Source organism: Solanum lycopersicum, chromosome 12 (assembly GCF_036512215.1).
Source record: "Solanum lycopersicum chromosome 12, SLM_r2.1".
Taxonomy (NCBI): Eukaryota; Viridiplantae; Streptophyta; class Magnoliopsida; order Solanales; family Solanaceae; genus Solanum; species Solanum lycopersicum.
In genome coordinates, this window is record NC_090811.1 from 68,994,176 (window position 1) to 69,019,460 (window position 25,285).

General features: G+C 33.6%; 5 protein-coding genes and 1 non-coding gene across 7 annotated transcripts; 3 read left to right on the top strand and 3 right to left on the bottom strand.

The window, feature by feature from the left end:
* On the bottom strand, positions 1 to 5,563 carry LOC101256269 (homeobox-DDT domain protein RLT1-like). Its single transcript, XM_004252841.4, has 9 exons — positions 5,397 to 5,563; positions 5,184 to 5,302; positions 4,210 to 4,317; positions 3,467 to 4,114; positions 2,326 to 2,405; positions 1,294 to 1,755; positions 1,132 to 1,215; positions 935 to 1,035; positions 1 to 364 (listed from the first exon to the last, which is right to left on the bottom strand). Exons 2-9 carry the CDS (start codon positions 5,188 to 5,190, stop codon positions 292 to 294), a joined length of 1,563 nt encoding a protein of 520 aa, XP_004252889.1. The 5' UTR covers positions 5,191 to 5,302; positions 5,397 to 5,563; the 3' UTR covers positions 1 to 291.
* Positions 5,564 to 6,905: 1,342 nt separating this feature from the next.
* Positions 6,906 to 10,317, top strand: LOC101255974 (mitochondrial fission 1 protein A). Its single transcript, XM_004252840.5, has 5 exons — positions 6,906 to 7,237; positions 9,203 to 9,341; positions 9,576 to 9,697; positions 9,873 to 9,936; positions 10,028 to 10,317. The coding sequence occupies exons 1-5, from the start codon at positions 7,145 to 7,147 to the stop codon at positions 10,111 to 10,113; spliced, it is 504 nt and encodes a 167-aa protein (XP_004252888.1). The 5' UTR covers positions 6,906 to 7,144; the 3' UTR covers positions 10,114 to 10,317.
* A 333-nt stretch (positions 10,318 to 10,650) lies between these two features.
* TRNAR-ACG (transfer RNA arginine (anticodon ACG)) lies at positions 10,651 to 10,723 on the top strand. Its single transcript has one exon. It is a non-coding gene; the product is annotated as a tRNA-Arg (tRNA).
* An 894-nt stretch (positions 10,724 to 11,617) lies between these two features.
* On the bottom strand, positions 11,618 to 14,903 carry LOC101255675 (uncharacterized). Its single transcript, XM_004252839.5, has 4 exons — positions 14,763 to 14,903; positions 13,097 to 13,981; positions 12,426 to 12,629; positions 11,618 to 11,813 (listed from the first exon to the last, which is right to left on the bottom strand). Exons 1-4 carry the CDS (start codon positions 14,778 to 14,780, stop codon positions 11,766 to 11,768), a joined length of 1,155 nt encoding a protein of 384 aa, XP_004252887.1. The 5' UTR covers positions 14,781 to 14,903; the 3' UTR covers positions 11,618 to 11,765.
* Positions 14,904 to 15,837: 934 nt separating this feature from the next.
* Positions 15,838 to 25,135, bottom strand: LOC101255076 (rhodanese-like/PpiC domain-containing protein 12, chloroplastic). 2 transcript variants are annotated; one of them, XM_010316398.4, is made up of 9 exons: positions 24,653 to 25,135; positions 23,611 to 23,739; positions 23,306 to 23,397; positions 22,840 to 22,940; positions 22,656 to 22,766; positions 21,861 to 21,969; positions 21,541 to 21,591; positions 20,921 to 21,006; positions 15,838 to 16,392 (listed from the first exon to the last, which is right to left on the bottom strand). In XM_010316398.4, exons 1-8 carry the CDS (start codon positions 24,888 to 24,890, stop codon positions 20,926 to 20,928), a joined length of 912 nt encoding a protein of 303 aa, XP_010314700.1. In that variant the 5' UTR covers positions 24,891 to 25,135; the 3' UTR covers positions 15,838 to 16,392; positions 20,921 to 20,925. The 2 variants fall into 2 exon arrangements, with proteins under 2 accessions (XP_010314700.1, XP_004252885.1); XM_004252837.5 differs by lacking the exon at positions 15,838 to 16,392 and having other exon boundaries at positions 20,655 to 21,006.
* LOC101255379 (calcium-dependent protein kinase 17-like) lies at positions 16,312 to 20,087 on the top strand. The gene is made up of 9 exons (XM_004252838.5): positions 16,312 to 16,452; positions 16,968 to 17,570; positions 17,807 to 17,950; positions 18,260 to 18,412; positions 18,537 to 18,652; positions 18,849 to 19,016; positions 19,165 to 19,292; positions 19,438 to 19,537; positions 19,648 to 20,087. The coding sequence occupies exons 1-9, from the start codon at positions 16,359 to 16,361 to the stop codon at positions 19,747 to 19,749; spliced, it is 1,608 nt and encodes a 535-aa protein (XP_004252886.1). The 5' UTR covers positions 16,312 to 16,358; the 3' UTR covers positions 19,750 to 20,087.
* Positions 25,136 to 25,285: the final 150 nt, after the last annotated feature.

The window sequence follows — 25,285 nt, forward strand, 5'->3', positions numbered from 1 at the left end:
AAGGTTTATTTTGATCAATTTCTCATTGAATCTAAAGCTTAAATGTCAATATAAAATTCAATATTCTTCTAATTTCAGCATCCAGCTACTACATTTTAAAAAAAAGTACTACTACTTTTACTGTACAGAGACCAAAGTTGTTCAATTTCACATGCTGGTGTACTGATGAGAGCATTATAAGTTGTTTTGAACTGTACAAATCCAAAGTAACTTAAGCTATCAACAAATAGGAATTCAAGAATCACTACAGCTTCTGCACTTTTTAACTTTTCTCTGGAAACTGTAAATCTCTCAATCCTCAAAAGAACTGGTTTCTTCTGTTTTGTCATCTTCACTAAAGCTAGATGACATCTCTGCAGCAAAACTAGAACGAACACAGAGAGTATCATTGTTAGCATAACAATGAAGACAATTGTTAAAAACATTTAACTTATATACATCAGCATTGCAAATAATTCACATTATCGGAACCAGTCATTTCAGGTTACTAGTTTCACTTTTGTCATATATAGAAGGTAAAAGACATTCTTCACATCTTTACTATCACACCGACAAATACAAGACAGCAGAACTTGACACACTCAGTAATGGCTACAAATGTTTGTGTTTGAACACTATGCTATGCACAATGTACAGAGGACCGTACGTTGTTCAGAAGTGTCATAAGTAAACCTACTATGAATGCACAAGACAAGGTAATGGAGTTGGAGACAGGAGACATAAATCACTTATGAGAGGCAGAACTTTCTACCATGCATTCTTCTGTACTTTACATCACAAATCTATCTTTAAAATTGTTTCAGCAAAAGCCATTGAACTAAATATGATTCTCCAAAACCTTGATATCTCAGTCAAACATCTCAAGATAGAGCCATATACGTTCAAATATAGATGCACATTAGATTAGAAACCAAGGTCTTAAACATGGCCAAACCTTATCTGATGATTTGTCTGGGATGGCATTCTAGTCACTGATGCTTTCCTCACATACTCTTGATGGTTAGGAGCTTCCTCATCCGTTGCTCTTTTGGCAACCTTCAAAATATTTCGTATTCAAAGAGTTCAAATGACCATATCTTTATCTAAAGGAATTACAAATAGTAACATACTAACATGAGCTGAAAAGCTTACCCTCATTTCCTTCTCCCACTGTATCTTCACATGATCTTCATTATAATCTTCATCAACGGTTGGTCGGTCCACATGGATGTAATCCTATATATCACAATCAAGGTAAAATTATCTAGATATAGCTGGATAACAAAGAAGCACAGCACAAGAATGGCATTATACCTTTTCAACTGTACTGGAGAGCTCTCTCTCTGGACAATAATGTTGCTTACTTCCCTTATGGACAAAATTTGAAGGCTTGCATTGAAGATCTTCCTCCTCCGCAATGTCAAGGCTCAAGCCATCACGGCTAGTGAACCTAGCAGTCACCTGCTCCCTGTTGACTTTTCCAATGTAGGAACTTTGAAAACCACCACTAGAGCCAGGATTGGCTGCACCATCATGTTTAGCCATAAGCTTATAGTTGCATCTGCCATCAACTGCCACTTCTCTTCCAGAATCTTTGCGCATCTCTATCGACGAGTTCCGCCCAAGATAGTACCGATCACCATTGTGCATAGAGGAATTCCGATCAGGCTTTTGGTTGATGTAATATTCAGGATGAGAAGACTTGTTTGACTTTTTTAAGTTTGCACCATCCAAATCAGAGCCATGAGAGTTTATCTTGGAAATGGATCCATACCCCTATTGGACCAATGTAAAAGCAGAGTAGGTAATTCAACAGATTGACTTAAGTGCTTTAACCTTGATTGTAAGATCTAGATATGGTAGGGCAGGAGGCACTAAATAAAGCACAATTTTATCTCAACCCATTCACATTTGAGCCAGTAGAAAAATGTAAAGATATTTAAAACCTCGAGATAGGTAAGGTCTCGCTAAAACAAGTTTTCCTCCACGGTGGATGATTCTTTTTTAAAAAAGGTATATCCATGGTCCAATGCAAAATATCTAAACAAAAGAGAAGTTCAAATTAATAGCCCTACATGATTCTTTTGTGTAGTGTTGCTATACCACAGTTCTATGATTGGTACTTCCTTCACATTATTCATTTAAAAGATCAGTTGACTGAAGTATATCAGCAACTGTTGTCACAAGAGTAAACGATATACATAAAATTCCTAGTCTAAATTCAATTAATTATCAACTTGACACAAATCAAGCACTCCTGTATATAATGCAGTAAGTTCATGGTTGAGAACTATGAAATCAAAGTTTACCAAATCACTAAGATCAAGTTGCACAAGATCCACTTACTATGCATGAATTGGATCGCTTGTCGACTTTAGTGAAATCTGGTGTAAGATCTGGAACAGGTTCTCCAGAATATATAGGGTCTGACAAACATTAATATGAAAGTAAAAGTCAGCAACTCTCTGTATTAGACACTAAACTACACTTTAAGAATCCACAATGAGATGCAAAAACCAAAAAAAAAGATGCATGCTCAAGCATAAAAACTTGAAAATGAAGTACAATGCTGAGTAGAAGTGGTATTAGACATGGCAAAAAGAACTTCACTCATTCAGCAACAAATAACCCTCACTCTTTTTACATCTAAACAAAAATTAATCTGAATAATAGAGGATGTTACACACCATGTACTTGTGTACGTGAAAGTTTCAATCAACACAAAATTACGATAATGGGCACATCGAAGTTGATAAAATATTATTAAAATTTTAATTTATTCCTCTCAAAAGATATGAACCAAATTAAAGTTTACAAGGTTCTCAGCTTTGTTCTGCCAACTCAATTAAGAGCAGACAAACACGTAATTCTGGATATACAAGCATGTGTTTAAGATGACCTCAATAAAAAGACTAGCACAAAATAAACCCCATAGTATCAACAGAAAATGGAAAAAGGGACTTCACAACTTGCAGATAGGAGACAAGAGGACCCTAATCCATTAAATTCATAATTACCGCTCTTATAAAACCTAAAGAACAGAATCAGCTTTTGTCGTAATCCAAATTTAACAATATTGCCAATATGAGCTGATTTTGTTAAGTAATCAGGATCATTTTAGCATTTCTTATAAAATAAACACTGTTGTCATAATTATTTTTTAAACATAAAAAAGAACTGTTCTATATACAAAAATATGTTGTTCCTTACGAAACTGTACATAAACTTTCACAGAGCCATATGATGAGAGAAGTGTTTTAGTTGTATAGAAGCACAACAAAATCTAAAATCAAAAGCTAAACTAAATAGGGACTGAATTAGTTCTCAAAAAAAACAAACTAAGTAGGAACAGAATTAGCATGCTTTAAGGACACAAAGCTTCTTCTGGGAGAGAAAGGCATGCTCACTCACAAGTCAATGAAATGAATGGATGAAAAAAGACTTAAAAAAGGTCAACAATGAAAGAGAAGCAACCATTTTAACTCACCGTCAACAGGAGTTTGCACTGATGATTCAAAAGCACCCTGTGGAAGCTGGTCAAATACTACACCAAGTAGTGGACCATCCTGGCGGTAGAGACTTCCCAATTGCCTCTTCACAGCAGTAATTGAAGCATTTTCTACCTTTGCTTTCACTTTTAGATACCCTGATGGGCCAGTCCTTGGTTTCACACACTTGAGATCAGTAGGTTCATTACCTGGTAGGTATCTTGAAGTTGCCATATCAAATGATTCTACGTTTTGTGAAAAACGTGCATCACGTAAGGAAGAGCTACTTCCTGAAGGTGTGTCCTCCATGAGGTTAGACTCTGCTCTATACCTAGTGTCAGCTTCACGCGTCACATCCGCAGTTGAGACTTCTGGCCCAGTTAATCTTCTACTCTCAACTTCCCGATGATCAAAATATTTATCATCTCCTTGCTTAGTACTTCCACAAGAATCCTGTCTAAAACCGCTGCCACGGTCCTGAATGACACCGCTTGAACGATCTTGTCTTCCTTTTGCATTTGTTTCCCGACTCGATAGCCTCTTGTCTTTCAACCGCCTATGACAAAACCACCCAGAAACCTGCTTTTCTGTTAATCCCAATGACTGTGCCACCTCCAATTTCATTGACTCTGTAGGATACTTATGCTCTGAAATTTTGCAAGTTCTCTCATAGTTATATTTGAAATAACATACAGCATAGAAGCTTATTGCAAAACAAGAAAAAGTTAGTAAGAGTTGTTACCCTGATAGAATTTCTCAAGACCTTCAAGTTGTGCAGGTGTCTTCATTATTCTTGCCTTGAGTTTCCCAACATGACCTTTATCATCTTCAGAATGTATTTCATGTGAATCTAGAGTATGGATAAAAGAAATTAATAAAGCCAACAATGACACAAGCTGGAAATAAAGATCACAATCAATTGTTCCAAGTTCCAACACCAGTAGGTCCAACTATAAATTGAACAAATTCATAAGCATTATTTGAGAGATCTAATTTTCAAACCAAAGGAAAAAAACCTATCTAGTTGATTAGGGTGGAAAGCAAAATCCACAACTAACCACGATGCAGAAAAGTAGTCATCCATAGTACCAGGCGTAACTTATGCTCCCTCCTTTTCAATTTATTTATCTTACTTCCTTTTCCTGGGTACTCATTAATTCTAACTTTCTAGATGACAAGTGTAAGTCCACAAAATTAATGGATATTTTGGTACTACCTACATATCTTTAGTTTAAGACCACCACAAATTCACAAGTCTTTCTTTACTTCCATAAACTCTACGTCAAGTCAAAGCCGGGAGTAGCAAGCTAAAATAGCACCCCAAAAGTGTGGCCTCATGGTCAATAAAATGGAATTAAGAACCATGAGATCTTAAGTTCAAATTCCAGCAGTCAGCAGAGGCAAAAACACTATGTAATTTCTAGACAGAGTTACCCTATACATGTATCGTTGGAAGGTAGCAGCAGCCACTAACCCATGTAACTAGTCAAGTTGCACTTAAGCTGGCTTGAAATTTAAAAAAATAGCAATATAATCTGATGAAACTTAGACCTCTAAAACCCAAATTCAAGATTCCAAAACAGCACCCAAGATTGTAACTTTCCATGAAACGGAAACTAAATTGAACAACATGTAACATACTCAGATTCCAAAATTGATCTAGCTAGCTAATAACAAAGGAAAAAACGATAACTTTTTTTTAAAAAAAAACGATACCTTCCATGATCTCTCGTCAAATTTCTCTGGGTTTTTCGTTAACCCCTTTTACTTATTAACTCAAAATTCGAACCCCAAATCAGCGGAGAATGCGAAGATTGAAGCGCCCCTTTGTGCATCTGTATACAAAGAACAAAAATTGGAACATAAATACATGTACAGAAAGAAGAAAGAGAGAGTATAAGCATAATCTATAACTCAAAATTGACATACATCGCACTGATTACTAATTTCAGGAAGCAAAAAAGGGAAGAAATTTGGTGAACTAAAGAGGGGAAGAATACAAAAACTATAGGGGAGAGAGTTGAAGAGATTTGGGTATCTTGAAGAGTATTTTAACTCTCTATGTTTTATATATTCGAATGATGTCATGTATGTGTGTTTTTTTTTCCGAAATTTATATTAGAGTTTGATTATATTTTGAATTTGTATAGTATAAGATATGATATGACAAAATATTTTTTACCAAGGTTATTTTATGTTCAACCCTTGAATGTGACACGTCTAATTAAAGCAATAATAACCCTAGTTTTAACTAAAAACATATAGTCCTAATTTAAATTACATTCTTAAATTTAAATTTAACGACTTTCATTCTTTTATAAAAAGTTATCAAAAAATTAGTGAATTTCACATAAATTTTCTATTATTCTTCATGAAAAACTTTTTTTTCTATAATTTCATTACTAGTTAACAAAAGATTTCAAAAGAATTTCTTAAAATTAAGGCGTTCAAGTTTCATTCTTCATTATTGAAAGTAAAAGTATTCGATCGATACCATTTTCTATAGATTTAATGAGAAGAAAATGTTTCAACGGCATTTTACAAATCAAAAATCAAAGGAAAACAAAATTGCTAATAAAGGAAGACATATTGCAAACGTTGTTGCTAAAAAAGATTATAGTAATATTTTAGATGTAAGTGATTTAGGAAATTTTGTTGAGAATAGTATAAATTGTACACGTTTTTATGAAGAGATTGTTAATTTTTGATAAATTTTAACAAAAGAATGAAAGTTGTTAAATTTTAAATAATTGAGAGACTTTTTTGTTAATAAGAATGATTTAAGGATGTAAATTAAGTTTAAATGTTTTTGCTTAAAACTCTCATCTATTACAACGTATTATTTGTTTGTCATGTAACATATCTTACATATTCGTATGTTGCTATAGACTATAGTTCAAATAATTGTGATTTGCATCGCATAAATTTATTCAAAAGAAGTAATTTTATTAAAAAAATTTAATATTGAAAATTTAAAATCTTTAATTAAAGAAGAACTAGTTACATATTAACTACATGATATCCTTGGATAATCTCCTCTTTATTTGCAAAATTCTAAATTGAAAATTACTTTATTTTCTTTTTACTAATTCAAGTGCTTTCAATTATAATATCTCTTGATCATTTTACGAATATTAATAGATCATCGAACATAAGTAGAGATATTAAGAGAATTTTAATAACATAATATATTAACTATTTAAATTTTTATTTTATTAGTGAATGTTTGATTACTTTTTTTATAATCTCCTTCTCTCTAATTTTGAAAATGAAAAAATCTAACAAGCTTATTAAATATTTTTTAAAGCAAAATTAACTTTTCTATAAAAAAAAAAGATACCCTCAATTAAAACACAGAACAATTTCAATATCCAATACTGAAGTTTAAAATTTTTATAACTAAAACTCTAAACAGAGCTTGTTAGAGTTCGAATATTTGAAATTTCACAAATAATTTATGTAATCTACTAAAACAATCTATTCTCCGACGCTAAGGACTATTTTGATCATTTTATCGAAATATTGGCACACGGTTTTGTTTGAGTATTATTTGCCTTAGTTTCTAAGCAAAAAAACTTAACTAAGAAGCTGTATTATTCTATAGTATTTATTTTTTGTCACTTTCTACTTTACATATTTAGCCACATTTCCCTCTCCTTTCGAACAATTTCAACAAAATGGATGCGAAAATCGGAAAATTCTTCGATTCAATCGGCGATTTCTTCACCGGCGGAGATCAAATTCCTTGGTGCGACTCTGATATAGTCGCTGTAAGTTTTTTTTTTTTTTTGCGATTCTTATTTGATTTGATTGACAGATTTGAGCGTTTACTAGAGAACTGCGGTAGATTTCTATCTGAATGTCTCTGTGATTTGTGTATTTGATTCTATGATTAGTTGAAATTGAGCTTATAAGGAACTCATCGAGCGTTGTTAATATAAAAATTGTACCTTTTTTTGTTTTTGTTCTGTTATCTGTTTTTAAGAAGAAACCATTTTTGAATAAGATGCTTAATCAAGTCTGTAAATTGAGCTTAGAGATGTAATTTAGGTTAAATGTAACAACGATAACAACATATCCTTTGTAATCTCACTAGTGGAGTCTGGGGAGGGTGGTGTGTTGGTAGGAGCGGATTTACCTTGGTACGAGGGGTGTCACGTGTCACTGCTAAAGGTACAAATACTAAAAGGACACTTTTTGTAATCAAAGTTGCTCAATATCTTGTTGGTCCGGTGCCCTAGCTTTTGCGTGATAGGTTGAGTAGTATACATTTTTAAAAAAGGATTATATGTTGAAATCGGTGGTATTTTTGATCTGATAGATGAAAGAGGAAATATAGAATTTAATATGTTTGTTAGCCTAGAAACACTTGAAACGGAAAATTTAAGCTAAAGCAATCAATTTGTTAGATGCTAATTAGTTTGGATTGAAGTGAAATGGATTTTGGTTATTATTCTTAGCTAGAATTGAAGTTTCATGGTTTGTTGTTAAGTTCTGGTATTTGATAAGTTTTTCTTTATCCAGAATGTCTGAATAGAGAAGAACCGGTACGGAGGGATTTATATAGTTCATCCTCATTAGTTAGGAAGCATAGTTAATTTACTGACTGTCCTTATTTAGAAGTAAGGTTTATGAGTCATGTTGTTAAATTGTTTGACGTGTTTCTATTTGTGATGGGAAACATAGATTTTCATAGTGAAAGATCCCAAGTCCAAGAGTAAGAGTTAAAATATGTAGAAACAGTTCAAAGATCCTAATTTAGGTAACTTACAAAATGTAAAATTGAAGTGGCATAAGTATTCAAACCTGATTGCCACACAATCAATCAACTAACCATGCCTCAACTCCCTCCAACCTAGTTGGGGTTGGATATACTAGTCATCTATATAAATTTTGCTTTAGATTTATAACATTTCGGTGCACTTCACTCCAATAATAGTAAGTAGCTTCTCATATATTCTATTTTATAGAAGGAGAGCATGGGAGAAGACGAGCATGCTACTTAGTTTACAAACTTTTTCATTCTGTATCCTTTAATTCTGTATTAACTTTGGTGATTTGGCTATTTTGCGGAATAGAAACATGAGCAAAAGCAAAGCAAACATTATTTCACATAGGACTCTCTTCATTTTACAGTTCTAATTATATCCTGGAAACTTCGATACTAAATTATAAGCTGTTTACTGATTGAAATCATTTGCTTACTTTCTTTTTTCTGCAATTGAAGTTTGGTTTTTGGACAGAAATACGAGTACTTCTAAACGGAATTTAAAGGTTGACTACTTAATAATGGTCTAAGACTGATATAGTCAATTAAAAGTCGAGGCTAGACAAAATATTCAGTCAATTATCCTTGCTCCGTTATGTAGAAAGCAAGCTGTGGTACATGATTTCAAGTGTTGCATCATGATAGTGGGCAGTGACTTGAGGATCTTTACTTTTCTGATTTTAATTCCTTTTGTGCACATTTGAAACCCAACAATATGAGTTAGCACCATAAGCAGTACATTTTCCAGCAATTTTTCTCGCTTATAAAATGGTTAAGATGCAGTACAAGCCTGCAGAAATTTTCTTTGTGGATCTTTCTGGAATTAAATCAGGAGATAGCCCGTGGAACATCTAAATGATTTGCAGTTCCATACGCAATGATGTTATGTAAACTGATTCAGAATATTCTTGCAATCCTTTTGGCTTTTAATTAGTATTTGAATATTGAAGTTGCAATATGTCTACAGGGTTGTGAACGTGAAGTTGCTGAGGCTGAAAAAGGTTCATCTGATGACCTTAAAAGTGAATGCATTATGCGTTTATCTTGGGCTCTTGTTCACTCAAGAAGGCCTGAAGATATACAGCGTGGGATAGCAATGCTTGAAGGTCAGTATATAGAGCTATTGAACTTTTTCTTCTTCCCTTCCTTCTCCTTTTGGCTACACGCTGCATCATGCATTTGTCCTTGACATTTCCTTTCCCTGAACTGAGGGAGTTTCATAAAGAATTTCCTGAATGCTTTGAGCTATTACATTTTCCTAGTGCATATTCCTTTTCACGTTTACTTCTTTTTTACCTTCTCCTTCCCTAGCAGTTCATTACTTATTTTGTCATTTGCAGCTTCTTTGGGTGGCAGTAGCAGTCCCTTGCAAATGAGGGAAAAGCTTTATCTTCTGGCTGTTGGTTACTATAGAAGCGGGGACTTTCCAAGAAGCAGGCAGCTTGTTGATCGTTGTTTGGAGGTTTTATCTTTATTTTACCTTTGCTCCACCCTTGACATTAATTTCAGCACATCTTTAATGAAATTGCATTGCTTGGAAGTGCATTCGTGCAATTCTGTTGCTTTCATTATTCACATGCATACACAAGTTCTTTTTATTGGCAATCGTCATTTCTCCTAAATTAGTAAATCTACAGATTGCGCCGGATTGGAGGCAGGCCTTGACCCTCAAGAAAACAATTGAAGAGAAAATTACCAAAGGTAGCAAAATGGAACTCTTCTTTTTTGATCGTATATCGTTTCTTGAAGAAAGAGTTGATTAATGATATGCATATCGCCATGTCTGAAACAGATGGAGTTATTGGCATCGGCATTGCTGCTACTGCTGTTGGAGTTTTGGTTGGTGGAATTGCAGCTGCTTTAGCCCGCAAGGGTTGAACTTGTCATATAAACACAACTAGTGTGCATATTGAACTCAACTCTTCCCTTTCTGTTATCTCTTCTGAAAAGCACATGAATTCGTATTTGTGAGTGCAGAAGTTTTGATACTTTTCCTTTGAATTGGTAGAAGAAAACAATGGCATGTACAACTGAATCAAGATTCTTGATTTCATTTTCTAATTTTATATAAGTTTGTCAAAAGCATAACTATTCAAGCTTTGCTAATACATTTTGTGTGAAGTTACTCTTTGGTTGTTTATCATGATGAACTTAATCAACAACGTATAAGCTAAGCTATGATTTCATAAGTATGACCAGAGCAGTGTGTGTGCAGACTTTACCCCTATCACTTTAAAAGGTAATGAAACTATTTCTGATAGACCTTCTACTCGAGATATGATAAAGCTTATTCGTCCATAGGACATAAACAAAGGACTAAAGCTGGAATACCAAGACAAGAAAATACATTTAAATACTTCACTTTTGAAATAAGAAAAAACCTTAATTATACTAACAATTACCAGTCAACAAGTAGACTTTGTGGCCCAATGGATAAGGCGCTGGTCTACGAAACCAGAGATTCTGGGTTCGATCCCCAGCAGAGTCGTTTTTTAGATTTTTGTGGCCAATGTTGTTATAGTCGATCATCGATACTATAGTATATTGAAATTAAATTCTGAATGTAAATAAAAAGGAAAACTTATGGCTCCCAACACTCTAACTTGGAATTATTTGTAGTACAAATAGAAACTATGAAGTAACACTATGTGGAGTACAACAAGTTGTACTTTTATTATAGCAAAGAAAAATTTCAAAAATATTGTCCTAAAAAAAGTACCAACTAGTAGTAGTACACAGTTGAAATACTATCTATACTAACCTTACTATAAATATCTAATCTAAATCAAATAAGTTGATAGGCAATCAATATTGAATTTTCTTGGTGGAGGTATTCAACAGGGGCAACTTGAGATCACATGTTGTCATTTTTTTCTTTTTGATTTGATTCGATGAATCAGTATCTCAACATGTGTTCTCAGGTTACCCCTGTTGAATTAGTTTCACTTAATATGTTTGAAAACTTTGTCAATGTGGACTTGTTTGTCTCAAACTTGAATAAAGAAGGGGTAGATTAGTAGCGAGTGTAAAACTATTGATACAGATAGAACGAGGATTTATATAGCTGATTTCAACTTACTTGGTGGCGATTTGCTTCAAAGGTTTTACGAGGTGAGTTTCAATTAAATATTTAATAACAAAGAGTAAAAAATAATTAATAACATATGGTGTATAAAACTGCATTAAACAACAGAATAATAATATAACATATGGTATATAACTGCATTAAACAACAAAACAATAAGAATGTTTTTACTATAACAACATATCCACCGTAATTTTATAAGTGGGATCCGAAAAGAGTGACGTGTACACAATCTTATCTTACTTTGTAAAGTTAAGGATGTTATAAATAGATCCTTGTCTCAAGTAAATAAGACTATTTTTTTTTTCAGAAAAATTTTAATAGATTCCAGAAATAATATTAGAATATTTCTCAAGAAAACAAAAAGTGTGAGGTTCATTTGCATATATAGCAACTTTCAAGACTATTACAAAATGAGGCTTTTCACTTGGACATTTGGAAATGATCAAGGCCTAATGCAACAATTGAGGTATGTCAACATATTCTTTTTCCTCTGCACACAACAAAAAAAGAACATAAGGTAAGATGACAAGAAAGTTTGAATTAGTTCAATAATGTTTATGGCTAAACATGTTTCCTAGTACAGAGAGGCGGATTCAGAATTTTACGTCATTAACTTAATGTCGATTCTTTTGTGATTGTTAGTACACATTTTTGTGTATGTATGTGCCTTGTCCAAAATAAATAAATAAATAAATAAATCAAATATATGTATATATGTTTTGTTGTCCAGCTCTTCCTCGGACACCGTACATAGTGGAAGTTCAGTGCATCCCGGACCCCATACATAGTGAAAGATTAATGCATCAGACTACCTTTAATATACTTTGGCAAGTAGCATTTCATGTAACAAAATAAGACATATTGTGCAATTTGTGAAAGTTTCTTATAAGTAGACTTATAATACATGAAGTAAAGATAGCAGGGGAGTTAATTTAACACTATATATGTCTATAGTTGCTTCTTTGGTACACGGAGACGGATTTAGAATTTAATCTCATCGGATGTTAATTCTATGTATGTGTATATGAGATGGCAGTTCATGACAAGATATATGTTATGTACGTGAATTTAAGTTATATGCACTGACAGTAACAAGTCTTACCATGCAAGCATCCTCTTGCTGCTTCCTAAGATCTTCCTGCTCGTGATCGATGCTAGGTGGTCGTGCTAAAAGATCATTATTTTTGTGTTGTTTCCTGTTGACGCGAGCCTTCGAAAATTCTACTGTGTAACTGGCTGCTGCACCACCTCCAGTTGCTTGTTGATCCCACATTCCAAATTGAGGAACAGACCTGTATCCATTTTTCTGCATTTTCGAAAAATATAAGCCATTTGGTTGATATTTGAATGCAATATATACTTTGAAGTGAAATAAGCATTTACTAGAGAAACTATGACGAATGCATAAGTTCAGACATGATCAATGAGGATTCATATAGTCGATTCTAACTTGTTTGAGACTGAGTCGTAGTTTGTTGTTGTACGGATTTGAATTCAAGGTACATTTGACGAGTTTGGTTATGGTTATTCAAAGAGGTTCTTATGTTATTTCTGTACGGACTTGAATTCAAGATAACTCTCGACCCTTAATCAAAGCATCTCAAGTTCGAGATAAAGAGAATGTAATTGAAAGTCTTTCTATAGGGAGATGTGTTATCACTTTATAAGGTATGTTTGGAGTGACTTTAGGTTAGTCGAGTCAGGAAACTTCAGAAATCAAATGATTAAAATCAAGAAAAAAATCCGTCTAAACTCGAAAAAAAGTACACTTACCATATTGGGGTCCTCTTGTTTCTTGCCAGGAAATTCCTGATCATTTGTCAACCCGTGACGTGGGCCTAAACCATTTTTATACGGTTGATGTTGAAATTCCTGATTATTTTCTAACCCATGGCGTGTGCGTAAACCATTTTTGTGTTGTTGATGCATAGGTTCCTTGTCGTTTTTCAACCCATGACGTGTGTCTAAACCATGTTTATGTTCATGATGCTGAATTTCCTTATTGTTGTTTTTCAAGCCATGACTGTGATGTGCGTCTGAACCATGTTTATGCTCATGATGCTGAATTTCTTTATTGTTGTTTTTCAACCCATGACCGTGATGTGCTTCTGAACCATGTTTATTTTCATGATGCTGAATTTCCTTATTATTGTTTTTCAACCCATGACCGTGATGTGCGTCTACACCATGTTTATTCTCATGATGCTGAATTTCCTTATTGTTGTTTTTCAACCCATGACCGTGATGTGCGTCTAAACCATGTTTATTCTCATGATGCTGAATTTCCTTATTGTTGTTTTTCATCCCATAACCATGATGTGCGTCTAAACCATGTTTATACTCATGATTCTGAATATCCTTATTGTTGTTTTTCAACCCATGACCATGACGAGCGTCTAAGCCCTGTTTATGTTCATGATGCTGAATTTCCTTATCGTTCTTCAACCCATGACGTGTGTCTAAGCTCTGTTTATGTTCATGATGGTGGTTTAGTTCCTTGTCATTTTTCAACTCGTGACGTACGTCTAAACCGTTTTTAGGTTGATGTTGTTTGTTGGCACGAGCTTTTGAGAACTCCACAGTGTAACCAGCATTTCCTCCATCCCCACCATTGTTATCCCATGCTCCAAATTGAGGCACTTTTCTTGGACCATTTCTCTATAAATTTAGAATAATGTCATTTAGTCGGAGCATAAATTCAGATGAACCCCTTCTACCCTAGTTACAACGAATGTGAGTAATATGAATAGATAATTAACCTATATTTTAAACGTGTAAACTATTAAATGAAAGTATCTATCTTTAATAAATTAAACTTTTAGATAAAATGATTGAGCAATTCTCGAAACATGCACCTATTCTAAGGTCAATTTTCATATAAAAACAAACTATAAATTCACATAGAAAAGAATGTATCACGAAAATATAATTAAATTCTATATGTAATCGTGATTTGAACTGATGATAATAATGATAATTAAAAGAGTGAGAATGAGTTAATGAATCATGATCATTAAGCTAATCAAAAAGGAAATTAATTGCTCTATCTTCATTATTATTTTCCATTAAATCATTTTTTTTCTCCTTCCATATTTAATTAGTTTCAAAATAATCAAGAAAATTGTATGAACTTTTAATACAATTTTCATAAAAAAAGAAGAAGGGAAATTGCTCTATCTTCATGAAGATCATTTTTATCAAAATCAATCTAGAACATTTATTTTCTCTTACATTTTCCATTTAAAGATCATACAATCTAAACATGAATTTATTTTTTTTCTCAAAAAGATCATTGAATAAATACCCAAGGATTATATAACAATATTTAGAAATGATTTTGTTTCCTATCTTGAAGATGATAAGAAGAATTAATGGAGAAAGTAAATTATTTATTTATTTTTTTAAAAAATAATTTTTCATATATTAAATCTAAACATACCTCCTTTCGATTTTCCATGAAGCACAAAGAGGAAAAGTCACAGGAGAGAAATGATGAAAAAAAAAAAAGCTTTGAAGGAGCTTGTAATGGATTCTATATATATATATATATATATATACTCTTCTAATTATTTTAATTTAATTTATTAATTAATTTATTTATTTATGAAAAAAATGAGATGAAGTTTAGCTTGTCACATGCTATATATATACATACATATATATATGATATGAGTAAGCATTGGGAGTGGTAGTTATTTTCTAACAATCCTTCCATGTTGTCCATTGCCTTTGGATGTTTTTTTTTTCCGAGGTTAAAAATACATTTAAATTGTTATATTTAGCGAGTTTATATTTTAATTATCACTTTTTGTATTAAAACACGCTCTAATATTGAGTTGGACACGCCTTCTATCGATTGAGAACAAATATTTGACCAACTGAATATTGAGGTGTGTTTTCAATATAAAAAGAGTGATGGTTTCAAGTAGGTAAAAAAAATAGTGAATAATTGAAGCGCGAAACTCACGAGAAATAATAATTTCAATGTACTTTTATTAACTCTTTTGGAAACTAAATGAGTAAATTTTATTGGGAAAAGTTTGGGGTGTGATTCTCCCTCAATTGTATCATAATATAATGTAAAATAAAAGGAAGCTTGACCACACGTAGTTTTATTAATGGGACTATTTCTTAAAGGATTTAATATGAACATATTTTTTTTTTTATAACATAAGGTGTGCATAGATCATGGACACCCTCAAAACCTATGTAGTATGATCAAAATACATCTGAATTATCACCTTTTTTTTTTTACAACTTTTACACCCTAACTGTTACTCTATATATACCTATATTTCCACCCGAAATTCGGTATCCACGTATGACTAAATCCACGCACAACAAATTTTCACATTCTGATACTTCTTAACAAACGTGAGTCCGTACTAAGGAGACTCGAACCTGAGACGTTTAATTAAAGATGAAGAAGTAATGACTACTTCACAATGAATCTATCACCAAACATGAAAAGTCTTTTAGGATATCACCCATTGTAAAAACAATAAACAACTAACTTGGACCAATAATAATAATTAATGTGAATTTTATCCCCCACAAATAAGCAGAGTCAAACTTGATTCCTTCCACAAGTTTTCAACAACATTTTGAAAAAAATCATCAAAAAAAAAAGAAAAAATAGTTATATTAATTTAGTCCTACAATCTCTCTGAATCAATGCTCTAAGCAAATGAGTTCCTCATTTCATCATAGAATTCTCAGCTTTTCTGTTTTTTGTGTGTTTTGTGTTTTGTTGAAACTCTCTCTACACCAATAATGAAACTCTTAATTCTCTAACAAATTCTTTTTTTTTTTTTTCATTTTTGTTGTTTTTTTGACTCCCTTCAAACCCCCCATTTTTTTTCTTCCTTTCTTGCTTTCCCTCTGGGACACACCCCATTTTCCCTTCATTCACTTTCTAATCTTTCCCTTCTCTAACAAAAAAAAACATAAAAACATAACAACAACAACAAACAACAAAAAAAGTAGTTTGCATCTTTTACTCTTTGCCTTTTTGTCCCAAAAAAAAAAATAAAAAATGGGGGGTTGTTGCTCAAAGGCAGAGACTGATCCTGCACAAAATAATGAAGAAATTGGACAATCATATTCAAAACAAGGAGAATCAAATGCAGGCATGTAAATCTTGATTTTCAAATTTCATCATTTTCAACCAATGTCAACCTATATGCACATATATGTTATTTTTTGAAATAGAAATTTGATGAAATATCTTTGTTAAAACACGTGATGACATGCTCAGAAAACGCATATGCAGCGTGTACATACATGTATTCTATTGAAAGTTATTCAGAGAAATGATGTCTGATGATATCTCTTGTTACATGCATAAAAAAAACACAGAGATGTGTATGTATACGCGTGCACATAACACATATGTTGTATCAAAATTTTTCGATGAAATAGAGTCTCTAATAGCATCTCGTGTTGATACATGCATAAGAGCATAAATATGCAGTCAGGTGCATGCATAGACATCTATTGATATTTATCGATGAAACAATGTGTGATTGGCATTTCTTTTCTTGTTAATACATGAATTAAAACAGAGACATGCAACCAGACAAATAATATATTGAAAAAATTCGATGAAACGGTGTCTGATGACATCTTGTGTTGTTACATGCAGGAAACAATGACATGCAAGGTTCCACTACACCATCAAAGGCTCCACCACATGCATCACCAAACCATTCTTCAAAGCCATCTAAGGCAGCCCCAATAGGGCCAGTATTAGGCAGGCCAATGGAGGATATAAAGGCAACATACACCCTAGGTAAAGAACTAGGAAGAGGTCAATTTGGTGTAACACATTTGTGCACACACAAACAAACAGGGGAGCAATTTGCATGCAAAACAATTGCCAAGAGGAAATTAGTGAATAAAGAGGATATTGAGGATGTAAGGAGGGAAGTGCAAATTATGCACCATTTGACAGAACAACCAAACATTGTTGAACTCAAAGGGGCTTATGAGGATAAACATTCTGTGCATTTGGTCATGGAATTGTGTGCTGGAGGTGAACTTTTTGATAGAATTATAGCTAAAGGGCATTATACAGAAAGAGCAGCAGCTTCATTGTTGAGAACAATTGTGCAAATTGTACATACTTGTCATTCAATGGGGGTCATTCACAGAGATCTTAAACCTGAAAATTTCCTCCTACTTAGCAAGGATGAAGATGCACCTCTCAAAGCTACTGATTTTGGTCTTTCTGTGTTCTACAAGCAAGGTAATACCTATCTACTCCATTTGTTACATTGCATATGCCAATGTTAAATAGACGGCACAAAGTTTAAAGAAAAATAACTTTTGACACATGAATACATATATCTAGCGTATCAAAAATAAACCATAGAATCTTGTGTTGTTTTAAAATTCCAAATCATGCATCATAAACTGTTTTAAGGCAGATCTTGAATATTTGTTGAATCTTTTAACAGAACTATGTTCCTTTTTATGCTACAGGAGATGTGTTTAAAGACATAGTGGGGAGTGCATATTACATAGCACCAGAAGTGTTGAAGAGGAGATATGGTCCAGAAGTTGATATTTGGAGTATTGGGGTTATGTTATATATTCTTCTTTGTGGTGTTCCTCCTTTTTGGGCAGGTAATTAAATTACAAAAAATTATTATCTGATTGTATATCCTAAAATAGAATCAATCCAGTAGCACTAATGCTTCACATTCTTTCTATTCTAATCCCCACCAAATTCCAGGATAGACGGGTAATACAAAAATGCACACACTTAACTGAAAAAAGAGAGATTTCCTTTTGTTACCAAGCCTTCTTTTATTGATAGATGTTTTTAAGTCTTCTTATCTAAGAGGATACCTTAATCTTGCTTTGGAGGCCCGAGTCTTCTACACAGTTAATATATAGAACTTATACTCATTAGAAAATGTTGGTGTGTTTCAGAATCTGAAAATGGAATATTCAACGCAATATTGCGTGGTCATGTTGATTTTTCAAGTGATCCATGGCCTTCAATATCTAGTGGAGCTAAGGACCTTGTTAGGAAAATGTTGAATTCAGATCCCAGTCAAAGGTTAACTGCACTCCAAGTCCTAAGTAAGTATTTTCTATATATACACACACATACACACTCACACACACTTATAGGTATTGAATTAGTATTTTTTGCATATTCAATTTTCTAACTAATTGAGCGCGTATATATTATAACATGAATTAGATCATTCATGGATCAAGGAGGATGGAGAAGCACCAGATACACCACTTGACAATGCTGTTCTGAATAAGCTCAAAAACTTTAGTGCTATGAACAAGTTCAAGAAAGTTGCTCTTCGGGTAAGTTAAACAGTCAAACTTTAGAGAGTTGTTTTCTGTATATTTTCAGTCAAACTTATTGTATACAATTTGTAAGTAACTTAACTTGATGGTGCAAGAATATTAATCATTGTAAGTGCATAATACTTAAAATGTACAGCATGAAAAGTACAAATTCGTCAAAAAGATGTATGTATTAACTTGCAAGCATTTACAGGTTATTGCAGGGTGCCTCTCAGAGGAGGAAATTATGGGATTAAAGCAGATGTTCAGAGGAATAGATACTGATAATAGTGGCACAATTACACTCGAGGAGTTAAAGCAAGGATTGGCCAAGCAAGGCAACAAATTATCAGATTATGAAATCAAGCAATTAATGGAATCTGTAAGTGCACTAAACATTTTTAGTTTTTTCAAAATGAGTCTTTTTAGACGGAAAAAATAAAAAATGAAGATTAATTTGTGCCTTTGCTTCTTCCATCTAATTAAGCTAATTATTCTTATGTGTATATGTCTTTCGGAAAACATTATAGGCTGATGCTGATGGAAATGGAACAATTGATTATGAAGAGTTCATCACAGCAACAATGCAAATGAATAAAATGGACAGAGAGGAACATCTTTACAAAGCTTTCCAATACTTTGATAAGGATAGCAGTGGGTAAGTCTATTCCCCAAAATCAAAATTCCTTAAGGAAGAGGACGGGCCGGAAAAAAGAAGATTTAAGTCATAACTGACCTGATTGTGTAAATATCTTTTGTCCAACTTTATATTATAGGATATAATTTTCTTCTTTTGATATCAGGTATATTACAATGGAAGAGTTAGAGCAAGCTTTAATAGAATTTGGTATGAATGATGCAAAGGATATAAAAGAAATCATTTCTGAAGTTGATTCTGACAATGTAAGTAAAAAAGAACATCTAAAAATGCACACACTTTATGCATATAATGATTTATAGTTCTGCAATTTTTTACAAATTAATGTATATAAGTAAAAACTTTCTTTTTGCAGGATGGTCGTATTAATTATGATGAGTTTGTAGCTATGATGAAGAAAGGAAATCCAGAAGTAGCAACAAATGCAAAGAAACGAAGGGACGTTTTCGTCGAATAATTGTTGTTGTTATTGCTATCAGAAGAATTCGGCAAAAACAAAAAAAAAGAAGTAAAGTTATTTGTGTCTTATTGAAGGGAGAGAGACCAAATTTCAAGAGAGTTTCAAAGTTATAGATGCTCTTGTATATTAACTAATATGTTAAAAATATTAAAAGAAGAAGAAAAATGCAATGAAAACAAAAATAAGATTGTAGAATTTGATGGATAGATTGTGATTTGAGGGTCTTTTTTGGTTAATCATAATGGATACTTTTAATGGTTGTTTTTGAGTTGGAAACAATGGGGTCTTCAATGTATCTATCCTTATATAATATAACATAATGTGTAATATATAAATACATGTGTATATATGTTTTGTGCAACACTAGAGATAGATATTAAGTGTTGTTTTCTAATCAATAACCTTTTTGATATTGTCTTTATGTACATAGATCAAATTATTGAAAGAGTTCTGACTAAGAGCAATATCTTTTTGCCAGATGTATAAAGTTTTTACAGTAACATTTAATTTAAAAATAGAATGACAGAAAATGAAAATTCTCTCTTGTTGAGATTCTCCTGATTTATTAAAGTTTTATAGAATATCATAAAGGGAAATCCAGTGCACAAAGCATTTTGCGTTCACACAGGGTTTAGGCAAGGATGCACGCAAGGAGGTGTAATATAGGCAATTTATCCTGACACGAGCATCTTATTTCACGGTTTGAAACCTGTGGCCTATAACCTATAGGGTACACAGAGATAACTTGGTCGTTGCTCCAAGTCTCCTCCTTTCCAATGGAATATTCATGCCAACATCAATTTGAAACAGAACGCAAAAGCTCATAATCACCACTTCATACACGACAGAATTGTGACAAAACACTACCAGTAAATCCATTAACATCTAGCAACATTTCAAAATATGGAGAAAATTTTAAAATTATGCATTGTGTTATCTCTAATATGGTGAAAACCGTAGCAAATTGTATGATTTGATAATTGAGGCATGTTGGAAATACAGAGATAGCATACAAAAGATGTCCTAAGATCAACCATTCACATTGATTGTGTTCCCAGGATGTTTGAATCAAAATTGTAGGACAAATCAAAAACAAAATGGTTTTGTCCAAACTTAGCTCTGTCACCGAGAGGCGGGGCAGGGGAAAGAGCAGGGACACGAAGAGTACCCGCTTCAATAAGTTGGGATCGATGGATCAACTTTGACAGCATATTCATGGATTCCTCCGGCCACGTTAAATACCTTCCTGAATCCCTGAGAATCCCAAATATTTTTTTTTTTGTAAAGAAGCAACAATGGTTCATTATGAGAGGATGAAAAATGACAGCATTGCAGCATAGCCTGCCTTCTGTGTTAGGATCGATGTTCTAGTGGTAATATCACCTAAGATCTATCGACATACTGGAAATAAACTATCATAATTAGTTTCACCACTTCTCAAATCATTTGGTGTATGAAACATGTCATAGCACGCAACACACTAAAGCGGATCAAATGTAAAAACTAATATTAGGCTTTTTGCATACTTAATTGGAGAGATGCTTCAGTAAACCTAATTTTCAATCTGAACCCCAACATTCTTCTGGTACACATCACACTTTACTTATGCCTCGAAGTCCACAAGTGAAGATCTAAAAGACCATCTTCATCTACTAGTATGAGAGATAACTGTTCCAATTTGTGCCTTGCATCTCAGAAGGATGATAGGAAGACAAAAACCTTCCATTACATGTAGAACAGGTTTATCTGGTGACATTATACAACTACAAATGAAGGTAAAGATCCTACCTGTGTCTGCAACCACTTGGCGACTTGTAGTGACCTCACGCCATGATGACACTGCATAGAAGACAAAAAGTTATTTGAGAAGAGACAGAGGAAATAGAGGGAAGGAAGAGGAGAGGCATATTTTTGCATAACCGATATTCACCCATCTGACCCTCTATATGTTATCATAGTTTATCATGCCAGATTTTTACAAAATAAGCAGTCAAATCATGAGTTAAACGCTTCTGTTTAAGGAGAAACTCTCAGCTCAAAGCATAACAACAGAAAACCGGCTTCTAAACAGTGTTAAGAAGTGTCTGCAAAGAAGAACATGCACTAACCAATACATAAGTGTCCTTCTGAGGATCAAACTTAGTAGTTATTTCTGGTCCCCAGACTCCAAATTGGCGAAGAGGAAGAATCTGAAATCCTGGTACAGAAGCCTGGGCCCTGTCACAACACAAAAAGCAGAAATGAACAGTGGAACTGTGATTCCTGCTCTTCTTAAGAAAAATATAGTGACTTCATCCTCTTTCACACATGTTTAAGTATCATGCTCTAACTTTCCAATGTCGCCAAATATGTCTAATAGGAGCACTCAAAGAATTTAATTTTGAAGCAAATAAGACCAGTCTATTGACTCGCACAACTTGTCATTGTCATTGTTAGTAAAATTAATACTACTATTACTCATAAAGCCAGGTGTGATGCAGATAAAGAACAGATTCCACGGTTGCATGGGATATTACTAGCTTTCAAGGCAGTTTCTGGCTTGAAAGTGAATCTTCTTAAGAACAACATCACAACATAATTAGTTTTTATGCACCCCCAAGATTGGTGGGCAGCTTCTATTAGCTTCTCCTTATATTTGAAGGCTGACAGACAGGTCAATTCTGCTCAGCATCAAAAGCTATTGCTTTCCCATAAGTCATATACCTATTCTCTCTGTCCTTGTTGTGTGACAGGAACCATGTGGACAAGCTTCACAACTGAAGCCACATTCATTACTTGAGAAGCCCCTTGGACTCTTTTCTATTTTAAGTCCAGTATGCTCATTAACTTAAATAAATAAATAACTAAAAGATATTAAAGCTGCAAGTGAGTATTCTAAAATAGTGAAACAAACGAGCTCATACACTTCCTCTGGTTCTCGAACATCAATCAATTGAGCCTCTTCCAGGAAAGACGGATCTTGCAACCTCACATGAAACTCGTTTGGCTGGATGTGTTCAAGTACAGATTCCTCCCTGCATATATCAGTAACACAAGTAAGAACAAGGCTCCTGAGTTGTTCAAGTGAAGAAGGATTTCTTTGATTACCTCTCAGATAGAACTTGCAACAAATGCCACCCAAACTTAGTTTTGCACTTTACAACCTTATTCAGAGGTGCACCAAATGCAGCTTCTTCAAATTCTGGCACCTAATAATATTAACAGTTAAATTACAAAAACAAATAAATGAAGTCAAGTAAGCCTGGGCATCCAGGTGACCAAGAATGCATCTTCTAAAAAGTAGAAAGGTACTTATCAGGATACAAATAACAAAAGGCAACAACGGTGTAGTTATGTACAAATGGAAATTTAAAACTATAACAAAAGTCAAATCTCCATCTAAATGTTTATAAGACAGCACATGTATGATATTTTGTTTGCTATCATCTGAAGGCCTGTTAGTATGAAATTAACATTCTGGAAACATAATCACAAGAAAATTTGATTCCTGTCACCAAAAAAGGGTGAAAAAGAAGAAAAATACTTTTGAAGATAAGAATCATAAGAAGCATACCATTTGCCCTTTTCTCACCCAGCCCAGCATTCCCCCATCTTCTTTTGATGGACACATAGAATACTCAACGGCCAGATCACTTAGATCCTCTCCTGATTGTGACAAGCATTTCAGTCAACAATATAAATGAAAGGACAAGCATCAAGAGAGAACTTGTTTCATACTAACATACCCAGTTCTCAAATTTAATCATGACATATGAATAACTTACTTATAGATTTAGTCCTCATTTGTTCTCAGCTTCTTAAATTTGTATGGGAATGTTACTGGGGCCTTCCTTACTAAGAAATAAAGTTGAAACTAACCTTCAGCAGTTTTTTTCTGAAGGTCCAGTAGAAGTTTCTGATCATCTTCTTTGACAAGTAAATGCTGCACCAATATCTCCCGATCGCCTCCAGAACTGCCTCCAGGACCACTCGCAGCACTATATGAAGCTGAAAGTTATATATTGTGAGATTCAGCATGTATCAGATGATAGCAAAAGGAAAAGAACTCTCTTCGCCCTTCAGATTCTGGAACTACCCCTATGCAATCTCAAGATCCAGAGGACGTCATAAAGACAAAACCTATAATAGCTACACTCACATTTATGATAATTGATGAAGCCACTTTTTTTTTGGAGATAACTGTGGTGCCGGGCCAACTTGCGCGAAACTTCAGTACCACTAAACTACAATATGCGCTACTTTCCACTAGTATTTCTACAAATAGGCTGTTTCTACAGCTCAAACCTTGACTTACAGGCATGGGGCAGAGCTAGGGAGGAAAAGTACATTATATACACAAGGTCAAGTGAGAATGGACCTCACACTTATTGCCTGGAAATTATGGTACCAGTAAACTACAAATCGTGCTACCTTCCCTTATTATTTCTGCGAGTTGGCTGTTTCTACATCTCAAACCATGACCTACAGGCAGGGGCAGAGGTACAACCAGAAAGTGCACCGTATACACAAAGGTCAAAATCATTTCTTTGGGTTAAGGTCTCATGTCAAAATTCCAGCAGAGACAAACACACTGTCTTGATTGATAGACTTACCTGGTCTATCTCATGGAATTAGTATAGGTGTCGTAAGCTAGCTCGTACACCAAGGTTATCAAAAAGAATCATTCTTTGGGTATATATATAGTAAATTTTGAATCTTTTAGCTTTTTCATTCGGAAATCCCAGCTTTGCCACTGCCTACACATCATCAAAAAAGAACAACTCTACCCCACCCCTCCATTTTGACCTACATTTTAACTCTACTGTTACACTAGGGCTCAACCTCAACAGAGCATTCTTCAGCTACAAACAACAACAAAAACTAATATAGAAAGAGATTATTCATAGAATCAAACAAATACCTGTAACCACTCTCGAACAAGAATGAGTACGACCCATCATTGTTGACACCCTTCTGAAGGTGGGAAACTGGAAATTACGTGAATTGGGGAAAAGGGTTGTCGAGTGAAGTAAAGCTAAGCGAGTAAAGTTTGATACTTTACGAGAAGATGGATTCAAGAAAGAAAGAATGAAACTAACTGGTGCTCCACAAATTGAGGGAACATGCAAAGAAGAAGAAGAAGAAGAAATTCTCAACATTTTTTGAGATTTTTGAGAAATTTGGAATGCAAATTGAAATCAATTTTATGCAATTTTTCTTAAAAGATTAGAAAACTATATCTAATACTCTCTCCATTTCATTGACTTTGGTACTTCTTAGATTTTGGAAATCTATTTTTTAGATTATTATGGGCTCGTTTTGTTGGGCGCATTAAAAAAATATAATATAATAAAGTTTTTATTTCAATAAAATGACACATTGGATAAGAAAGACTTATAATACTATATTTTGCTTCGATTTCACTTGTAAAATTACATTGAATATGTAGTTATAGTGTTAAACCAGACAAAAATGAATAAATGTCCAAAGAACTAACTTTGAAGAGCCTTTAACAGCACCTGTGGATTAGTTCAGCCAGAATAACCATATACAG

Excerpts from the sequence above, each read along its gene's own strand:
- LOC101255379 (XM_004252838.5), top strand. The coding sequence starts at position 16,359 with ATGGGGGGTTGTTGCTCAAAGGCAGAGACTGATCCTGCACAAAATAAT. Across the intron at positions 18,653-18,848 it reads TCAAGAAAGTTGCTCTTCGG|GTTATTGCAGGGTGCCTCTC; the intron begins GTAAGTTAAACA and ends AAGCATTTACAG. Across the intron at positions 19,538-19,647 it reads CTGAAGTTGATTCTGACAAT|GATGGTCGTATTAATTATGA; the intron begins GTAAGTAAAAAA and ends TTCTTTTTGCAG.
- LOC101255974 (XM_004252840.5), top strand. The coding sequence starts at position 7,145 with ATGGATGCGAAAATCGGAAAATTCTTCGATTCAATCGGCGATTTCTTC. Across the intron at positions 7,238-9,202 it reads GCGACTCTGATATAGTCGCT|GGTTGTGAACGTGAAGTTGC; the intron begins GTAAGTTTTTTT and ends ATATGTCTACAG. Across the intron at positions 9,937-10,027 it reads TGAAGAGAAAATTACCAAAG|ATGGAGTTATTGGCATCGGC; the intron begins GTAGCAAAATGG and ends TGTCTGAAACAG.
- LOC101255076 (XM_010316398.4), bottom strand. The coding sequence starts at position 24,890 with ATGTTGAGAATTTCTTCTTCTTCTTCTTCTTTGCATGTTCCCTCAATT. Across the intron at positions 22,941-23,305 it reads GGGTGAGAAAAGGGCAAATG|GTGCCAGAATTTGAAGAAGC; the intron begins GTATGCTTCTTA and ends TAATATTATTAG. Across the intron at positions 22,767-22,839 it reads TTGCAAGTTCTATCTGAGAG|GGAGGAATCTGTACTTGAAC; the intron begins GTAATCAAAGAA and ends TGATATATGCAG.
- LOC101255675 (XM_004252839.5), bottom strand. Across the intron at positions 12,630-13,096 it reads AACAAGAGGACCCCAATATG|AAAAATGGATACAGGTCTGT; the intron begins GTAAGTGTACTT and ends TCGAAAATGCAG. Across the intron at positions 11,814-12,425 it reads AGCAAGAGGATGCTTGCATG|AGGAAAAAGAATATGTTGAC; the intron begins GTAAGACTTGTT and ends TGTTGTGTGCAG.
- LOC101256269 (XM_004252841.4), bottom strand. Across the intron at positions 1,756-2,325 it reads AGCGATCCAATTCATGCATA|GGGTATGGATCCATTTCCAA; the intron begins GTAAGTGGATCT and ends TTGGTCCAATAG. Across the intron at positions 1,216-1,293 it reads TCTCCAGTACAGTTGAAAAG|GATTACATCCATGTGGACCG; the intron begins GTATAATGCCAT and ends TGTGATATATAG.